Source organism: Atta colombica, unplaced genomic scaffold (assembly GCF_001594045.1).
Source record: "Atta colombica isolate Treedump-2 unplaced genomic scaffold, Acol1.0 scaffold83, whole genome shotgun sequence".
Lineage (NCBI taxonomy): Eukaryota > Metazoa > Arthropoda > Insecta > Hymenoptera > Formicidae > Atta > Atta colombica.
The window spans coordinates 1,955,936-1,965,013 of record NW_017259576.1 but is presented as its reverse complement, the minus strand read 5'-3'; the positions used below and the strand labels follow the sequence as shown (position 1 = coordinate 1,965,013).

The following is a 9,078-nucleotide window of genomic DNA, read 5'->3' as shown; positions in this document are numbered from 1 at the left end:
ATATATATATATATATGCAATACAATTTTATAGTAATGATTGTTTGTAATTTACAGAGAAGTGGTAGTCGTAGTGCAAGTCCGCGCCGACCACGAACTGCAGACGGTGGCTTAAGAGATTCACGATCACACTCGAGATCGCGTAAATCGCGCGAGCGGAAGGACAGAGAGGTCAAATATTCGAGGTCTCGTAGTCGCTCTGCATCACGTGGACGAAAGTCGTATCGCGGCAGCAAGTACACCAGTGTTGGTCATCGTAGCAGCCGCAGTCGAAGTCGCTCACCATACCGCGGTGGTCGTTACTCTCGCAGTAGATCTCGCTCATACTCACGATCGCGATACTCTCGCGATCGACACGTGTATCGTTCACACTCGCGCAGCCCAATGTCATCTAGACGACGACACATCGGCAATCGAGACAATCCTTGTCCTTCTCGTTGCCTAGGTGTTTTTGGACTCTCCATTTTTACTACCGAACAGCAAATTCAACATATATTCTCAAAATATGGTCCAGTAGAACGAGTACAGGTCGTTATCGATGCAAAGGTATGTAAAATTAATGTATATTTATCACACACACACACACACACACACACACACACACACACACACACACACACATAATATATGTATATATATATGTATATATATATATGTATATATATATATTTTATATATATATATATATATATTTAACACGTTCCAAAGTCAATGTTGAGTGATTTAACCAGCATACTATGTAAGTCACCAATGACTTATGATATTTTTATTTGTTATATTTGTTAAATAACATGTTAAATAACATGTATTTTGTAATATACATTTAAAAAATTACAAAGATTATAAGTAGAAGGTTTAATATATCTATATTATAACATATAATTATGTATTATATATGATATAAAAAATTATAATTATGTTCCTTTTTATAATTCCTTTTATAGCCAAATTATCAAACTTTGATAACTGAATGGAAACTTTAATGTGACTTGCGCAGCACAGAATGTATTTAAAGTCTGTTCTTCTTTATCAGTTCATTGAATTGCACTAAAACTTTCTTTTCCATTTTTTGCTAAATACTTTAATATGTATCTATTTTAAGCACAATGGGTATATATTAGTTATAAAGAACCGACCTTAGTACAACAGTTTGTTATTTCCCATAAGTATTTATATTGGGGAACAGTAAAATCATGCCAGAGATTTAGAACGTTCATACTTAAGAGACACATGATACGTTAAAGGCTTCTGGCTACACAATTACATTTAGATACAGGTCTACATGTGAATTAGAAAACAATAGTGAAACAATAGTGAATTAAAATCAATTTAGTAATAGCGTGATTTAATGACGACACTATGATATCACATGTATGTCATTTATTACAGACTGGACGTTCTAGAGGATTCTGCTTTGTATATTTTGATACATCCGAGGATGCTAAAGTGGCTAAAGAGCAATGTACCGGTATGGAAATCGACGGGAGGCGAATTCGCGTAGACTTCTCTATCACACAACGTGCCCATACTCCAACTCCAGGAATATACATGGGAAAACCTACGCATCTGCATGATAGAAGCTGGGACGCACCGAGGCGTAGAGAGTAAGTCTTGTCTACTTCTGGAATAATATACATGTATCTCAAAAAGATAATTGACACATATTGCTTATTGTTCTTTTTTGTTGTTTTTTTTTTTTTTAATATGGAAACAATAGAGTTAGCTACAGAGGAAGCTATCGTCGCTCACCCAGCCCATACTACAGTCGCCGACGTTCACGTTACGACCGTTCTAGATCGCGCTCTTATTCACCGCGTAAGTACAATCTCCTCTTTAATTTACGTTGTAATATAAGCTGTCTACATGGATATGTGTCTCATTCCTATATCACATTAAAATACACGGTGTAAACATCTGTATAACTGCAAATTATCTAGCAAAATCTTCATATTTTCATAATTTATCGCACAACCGTGTTTATTGCAATGTCATTTCTCTTCACTTGTTTATTTTACCGAACACTACACGAAAATATTACATGAAGAAAAACTTCGCATGTTTTACGATATTTATTTTTCTAAAGAAAGACACAATTTCTCATCATTTTGCTCTGTTATGGCCTGGCATTTTGCTGTGTCATATCTATGTTAATTAACTGCTTTCTTGAATATAGTTGAAAATTATGAAATCTAAAAGAAATTAATATATTGCATTAAATTTATTATATGCAAAAAAATTCTATTTTATATCAATGCTATTTATATGAATGACAAAGAAAATGATTTTGCACGTATTTTATTACATTGAAAAGAGTCGATCAGCAATTTATGTAATATTTCTTCTGGATTCATATTTTCGTAGACCGCTTATATTTCTAATTGAAACGGTAATATCAGTTGGATTGCAAAGTAAGTATTTAAGTTAGCAAGAAAACAGCAGAAGAAGGCATCAGAGATATGCGCTTGATAAATCGTACGGTAGTAGCTAAGCAGCAATCCGTAACTTCGTAAAACAATCATGGTTTTTTTGTTGCTTAATGAATTTCAGGTCGATATTAAATCAGATGAAGTGATGCGAGGCCAGGTCCTTTCGGAGATGACTTTGACCCAAATATTTCTTCAACGGGTCAAAATTATGAAATTAACGAAATCGCATTATATTACTATTCTTACCTTACCCAGTTCTGCATCGTATGCGATACAATCTCACAGGCGTTAAAATTATAATACCATAATAATATTATTAAGACTATGGATTAAAAAAAGTATAAAATGTAGCCGAATTTAGCATACTGCACGAAAACCAGTAAGGTTAGAATAGATGTAAAACCTTATTTTCATAAGTTTATAAATTTATATTGCTTCCTTTTATGAAGATAAGGTTTCAATTGTGTAAAAATACAAGGCTATAATGTGAAAGCTGGAATATAATTGAGCGCTCGAAATTTGCGGCCAGTCTTTAGCTTACAGTTGTATTCCAGCCGTTGGATAGAATCTTTTAAAGAAAATGTGGAAAGTCTCTTAAAAAAAATAAAGTAAACCTAAATAAAGAAAGCAAGAAAACGAAAAACACAAAAAAGAAAAATAATAACAAGCTTTGAATAAAAGTAAGTTCTCTAACCTATTTGTTTGTTTATAAGGTTTTGAATCAAGAGGTATTGGATGATAGAGGGAAGTTTGAAGTTTCACTCTGAAAAAATGAGTTTTGAAAAGTCAAGACAAGATATTTGAAGAACACGTTTATCTTGCTCACATTGTCAAGAGTCAGAAGGTTTTGTCGGTTGCTTGTGACAAAGAATATGATCTGCAATTCATTTCCGGCTGAGAAGCCTCAAGCCTAGAAGAAAACTTCAAGTAGTGCAAGCCCGAAGACAGAATCGAGTTGATCGTCAAACCCCCGACCGGGACACAGGTTATTTGGTTGGGGGTGAATACAGGGCCGAAGTGTTTCCGAAAATATTGAAGAAGTTCATCGAAAATCTTTCGTAGAATAGGGACGAGCGTAAGGTGCTCCCAGACCTTTATACCGATCATATTCTTTATCAGTTGGTTTGGTTGCCACACGCCATTTTATTCGCTCTAGAGAACTGCATATATATAATATGCTTATATGCAAAAACCTCTATATATGCATGCGTGAAAATAAAGATAAAAGTTCGTACTTCCTTTATCACATCCTCTCCCTCCACCATCCTGAGACCTCGGTTTCCTTCAAGAAGACCTCATATTATTATATGAATTTTATCTATCTACTGATAATTAATAGAACTTCATCGTAGCAATTTATCAATAAATGTTGTTTCTGCCACGCTCAACTTTGGTCCCTCTCTTTTTTGTGGTTTTTTTTACATTGCGAAGTTTGGTGCGTAATACGCGAGTCGCTTTTTACTTTAGGGTAAAAGTAATGTTGCGGATCGATTGATCCTTTCCAATACCCTGCGTGTTATTTGCCTTTGCAAACTTTTAGGTCTTAAATTTGTAGTATGTAATAGAAGTATATTTGTCGGGACTTTATCTGAAATTTAATGCTAATAAAAGCTTCCAGCAAAGAATGCGCCTTTTGGATTTTCCAATTCCCATGGGTCGCCACTTATTTCTACAATATTTACAGCGATGGTTGCATTCGTTGGTACTCGAATTCGTTGGTTATCGTAATTCAGTTCTTCACATTCTGAAACTAAAAACTATTGATCGCGATCGTTCAACGAATCCATTGTGGCAGATATATCTACGAGATTGATTCAAATAAACGTAAGTGATTATCATGATTGGAAAAAAAATCAACAATTGAGACGCAAGCTATCAATATTTATACTTTAATAAATACCAAATTAAATTTATGTGAAATTTTACAATTATTATTTCTCCAAGTTTATCTAAAGAGTTTTAACATTCTAGCATATCTCTCATGTTTATGAATCCAATAAATTTACGCCTATAAATGTGATTTTACGACAAATTAATAAATAGATTCTTGATCTATATGGAGAATTCTGGATTTGGATCAAAAGTTTTTTTATAAATATAAAACTGTTTGAAATTCATATTTTTACTAATTGATTTACAGTTTAAAAATTGTGATCAAGTTTAATAAATCACGAATCAATGAGACATAAAATCTAAATAATATGTATAATAATAGACTAGGAAAGTTATCAATCTTTGCAGTTGATAATATATTTTTTTGTCTTTTGCAAATCTTACTCAAATAAAAAAAAATATATATTTAAATAGCAATAAAAGATAAATGTGGAAGTATCTATTATTTTCGGCAAGTAAAACGACAGTAAAAGATATCGAAAATTAATTTCCCTTGAGTAATTGAAATATTTATGTGAAAATAGTTCTTTTTAGTTGAATTTCTTGTACAGTTCATCTTTTCTCTTTATCTTCCCAACATGAAAAATAGGAAAAATAAACCATGCAAAAAATTCTGTTAAAAAGGTCGTGTAACTTTTTCCTTAAAAACGAAAACGCGAAAAGTGAAAATTAAATTAGAAAATTCAATTGAATCGAGGATAAAGATACTCTAAATTGGTAGAAACAGGCATAAATTAATCTGAGTTTGTTCGCAAGAATTATACATTTCTATTTTCAAATTCGTATTTGAGAGATAAATATCGAGAGAATTGTCGAGATCGAGAGTCGAACGTTGATCGATCTATCATCCGTTTATGAGCACGTAGTATGTATATGCGCGTTTTGATTTCTAAATGTAAACACAAAGCGTAAAACGCACTGGCAGAGCAAATTGACGATTTCGCGCAAAAGGTAGGACGAATTTAGACGAATTTTCAAAGATGCGAAGAGCAAAGAAGAAAAGTAAATCACAGCAACCTTCCTCATCCATCGCCGACCATGCAGAATCGCCGACGAATGAGAATATGGAGGAAGGCAAGGACTTCGGCATCCTCATAAATGCGCCGCTCTCGAAAGGTGGACATTTCGTCTTCAAGTCAGAAAAAGCCTGGACCGTCGACTCGTCGCAATATTCAGAATTTTTCACTTTGAACCTGAAAGCGCTGTCGGCCGCGATCGACTGCGTTCCATTCAACGAGTATGTTAATGTGGCTGACAAATACTTTGTAGTAAGTATTCAATAGATATTTGACATGCAAAAGATACTCGTGAAGTTTATTTTTTATTGCTGTACTAAACTGCAAATGTTTTCTTTTTGCTTTTATATAGCTGCGTTCTATTTGCGTATCTATTTGCGTTTATATAGCTGCTTTCCTTTTGAGAGATGGTTGACACAAGTTTCATCTTATCTTTGTTATTCAATGAATATTAAGAAGGAGAACGTTTCTATCTTGTGGCTTTAGGAGACATAATCAACATGTTTTATCCTTGTTATTCATTGAATATTAAGAATGATGTTTGTGTTGATTATATTTCTTAAAAGGAAAGTAGCTATAGATATCTATTTCATTTTAAGTGCAAAAAATTATACAAAGTTTAACTATAAAAAGAAACAGATCTAACAAACGAAGAGTGTGTAAAGTTTCACTCAAATTATGATAATCAAAGGAATGATTAATTCGATAATTTGTATTAATTTTAGAATGATCAATTGACAAGTATCTTGAATGATGCTGAGAGAGGCAAGACAGCTTATAATATGATTTTAAATGATCTAAATGCATCGAGTTTATCGGATACCAAAATTGAAACTAAGGAGAACACGAGGACCGATCAATCGAAGACTGTGGATTTGGTGACGAATGTAAAATCAGAAGACAGTATTGATGATTTAGAAGAAGATCTAGATTTTTTGTTATCTCTAAAAGAACCTGTCCAAAGTATTGTAATAGGAATCTCACAGCCTATGATAGGAATCTCATTATCTACATCTCATAATACTGGTAAGGTCTTAATATCAAAATAATATTTTATCATTTCATTTAATGTAATTCTATTTTCGGGATATTTTGTTTTAAAAACTATGAGATTAATTTCTATCTCAAGAAAAAAATGTAAACATGCAATTTGCAATCAGACTAATTTTCTGCAATCTAATGAATATGAGGGATTTATGTCATAGATATTCATTGACAATTTGTTACAGATTCCAAAACAAAATCGAAGAGTGTTTCAAATAAGCCTATTGATTTAGAAAAATGGTTAGATACTGTTTTAGATGATTAATTCTTTTTTTGTATACTGTTGCAATTACGTTAGTATAAATAAAAATACATATAAATAAAAATTTAAGTCTGAAAGTAAAGGAAAAGAAAGATCATGTAAAATTGTTAAAAGTTCATTTATTTAAAATGTATAATGAATTATATTTTTATAAAATTATATGAATCTTTATTTTTACTGATAAAAAATATACATTATATATACATACACAATAATGTATAAATATATATAAATATCAAATGCAATTTGAAAAGTTCTTATAGTTATCTCACAGCTTCTTGAAATGCAATATATTAGTTTATCAACTTTTTTGTAAGAAATACATGCATGTAGTCATATACCACAAGCATAATGGCACCACCTGGACCTAATCTCAACACTTTTGGAACCAAACCTTTATACAAGGCTCTAAATCTAGAATGATAGTTATCTGAATGAGTAATCTCGAGTCCGAGTACAATAATATCGGTAAGTAAAAAATGTATATGAATGTATATGAATACCCTTCTCTCTTGTAAATAATGTGCATGGTGTTCAGCGTTCCTTTGTATTGCGTACCATCTTGTGAACCCTGAATGCGACTTTTAGCAACATCAAATGGTATGTTTAAACAAGATGCAACAGTACCTGACACAAATCCTATAGCAACCTGAAAAATTTTTAGTATGTTTTATTACAAACTGAGGATCGCGTATAACTTTGTATATTTGTTCTTGTCACAAAGCTGAATAATTACTTTACTTAAAAATTCCAACCAAGGTTCTTTTCTGACTGATATATATCCTTTAACAGAATGATAAAAACCAAAATAAAATGAATTAAAAATCGCGTTTCTCATTATAGTGGCTGAAAGCCCTTTGTTTAGACCATTCAATCCAAAACCATATTTAGAAATTATTTCTTTCGTCACTACAAATGTCGATGGGCTTTCTTTGATATGCTTTCGATTAGATTGTAGTTTCACTTTGACCATTTCAAAAGGGTTAACTAATATAGCCTCAGTAACACCAGCGAAGAAACCAGCACATGAGAATGTCTGCAATGATACAACTTTTTTTTCATCTTGTAAATAATCAGTAGATCGTTATAATAATCGTATTAAAGTAATTACCAACGGAGTGGGTGCATTAGCGCCAAATAAGAAAAACTGTTTATATTGTTCAAATGTAAAAAACTAAAAGAAAGGATAAAGTTTTTATAAATAAAAATAAAAATAATTTTTGTAAATATAAATGTAAATAAATGCGCAGATTTTTCTTTGCACTTTTATGTATTAAGCAATATGTATTTACTTTAACTGCACGTTTGGGAGTTTCTACAAGTATCGGAGGTAAAATTCCTTTCCAAAATGCTGGTAGTCCTTCAGTCTTATACATTTTAGTCATGCAGTCACGAATTCCTATAATAATGTTAATATAATTAATGCATAATGATACTATAAATGTCTGATACACAAAATACCTGTATAATATAATGGATCTGATTTTGTTGTCTTTACTTGGAGCTGAAAACGTGTTTTAACGAGATCCATTGGGTGCATTATACAAACTTCTATAAAACCTGCTGATCCTCCAGCACCAATCTGGATGACAGCCTCTTTGAGAAGATTATCTGTGGTGTTGCGCGTCATTTTTGCACTCTTTGTTTAAACAGATTTGATTAATATAAAAAATTGAAAAAACAATCCAAATACTTATATTTTTTTGCGTTAATATATATTGTGCACTTTGTATTATTTTTATTTCTTACAAGTAGCATCTGGAAATAAATAATTAAATTTCTTTCATTAAATTGTTGAATTATGAAATTATGAAATTATAAAAAAATATGTACTATATGATGAATTTAAAATGACCTATAGGTTTTTGCATTCGTATTGCTTATTCTTTTTGGTTTAACGGATTAAGTTAGAGTGATATATACTATCTTATATACTATTATCTTACCTAGTACAGATATTAGACAAATGTTAATGTAATGTATCGATATTTGCACTTTTGCTATTTAAATTTAAAACTTTGTTTTCATAATCAACACATATATTATATCTTGATAAAAGTTCCTATTAGATTAATCCATACTGCGTATAAAAGATCTGGAGAACACCACGACCTAAAAATATTTGTTGAGTTGAGATCTATTTTTAGATCTCAGAAAAGAATTCTAACCTTCAATTCAATGATTAAAGACTTTTTCGCATAAGATTTATATAAATTTTTATTTGCAAATATATCTACAACTGATTTACATTGAAATGTATATAGTATTAAATGCTCTTTGCTTGATATAATTAATATATGTAAAATATTGTATTTATCTTATAGTTTGCAGTATATATTGTTAAATTCATATCAATTAAATAATTTCTATAATTATATATTTACGTTACGATCACATAAAATAAAAATTGAATATCAGCAAAGTTAAATAATTTCTAA

At 31.2% G+C, this 9,078-nt stretch overlaps 3 protein-coding genes across 7 annotated transcripts in view; 2 read left to right on the top strand and 1 right to left on the bottom strand.

Annotated features, from left to right (window-relative positions):
• The window catches only part of LOC108692862 (transformer-2 protein homolog beta), a 5,841-nt gene extending 1,802 nt beyond the window's left edge, over positions 1-4,039 (top strand). Inside the window, exons 2-5 of one of the 3 annotated variants that reach the window (XM_018201389.1) lie at positions 57-545; positions 1,389-1,603; positions 1,717-1,814; positions 3,139-4,039. In XM_018201389.1, coding sequence (XP_018056878.1) covers positions 57-545; positions 1,389-1,603; positions 1,717-1,814; positions 3,139-3,164 — 828 coding nt within the window. In that variant the 3' untranslated portion in view covers positions 3,165-4,039. The other 2 variants (XM_018201390.1, XM_018201388.1) reach the window with 2 other exon arrangements.
• Positions 4,040-5,065: 1,026 nt separating this feature from the next.
• LOC108692946 lies at positions 5,066-6,643 on the top strand. Its single transcript, XM_018201527.1, has 3 exons — positions 5,066-5,586; positions 6,060-6,360; positions 6,564-6,643. The coding sequence occupies exons 1-3, from the start codon at positions 5,299-5,301 to the stop codon at positions 6,641-6,643; spliced, it is 669 nt and encodes a 222-aa protein (XP_018057016.1). The 5' UTR covers positions 5,066-5,298.
• Positions 6,644-6,797: 154 nt separating this feature from the next.
• On the bottom strand, positions 6,798-8,351 carry LOC108692903 (mitochondrial 2-oxodicarboxylate carrier). Of its 3 annotated transcripts, XM_018201473.1 has the most exons (6): positions 8,102-8,351; positions 7,933-8,039; positions 7,752-7,814; positions 7,377-7,676; positions 7,144-7,289; positions 6,798-7,054 (listed from the first exon to the last, which is right to left on the bottom strand). In XM_018201473.1, the coding sequence occupies exons 1-6, from the start codon at positions 8,268-8,270 to the stop codon at positions 6,934-6,936; spliced, it is 906 nt and encodes a 301-aa protein (XP_018056962.1). In that variant the 5' UTR covers positions 8,271-8,351; the 3' UTR covers positions 6,798-6,933. The 3 variants fall into 3 exon arrangements, with proteins under 3 accessions (XP_018056962.1, XP_018056961.1, XP_018056963.1); XM_018201472.1 differs by having other exon boundaries at positions 6,953-7,289; XM_018201474.1 differs by lacking the exon at positions 7,752-7,814 and having other exon boundaries at positions 6,953-7,289.
• Between the last annotated feature and the right edge of the window lie 727 nt (positions 8,352-9,078).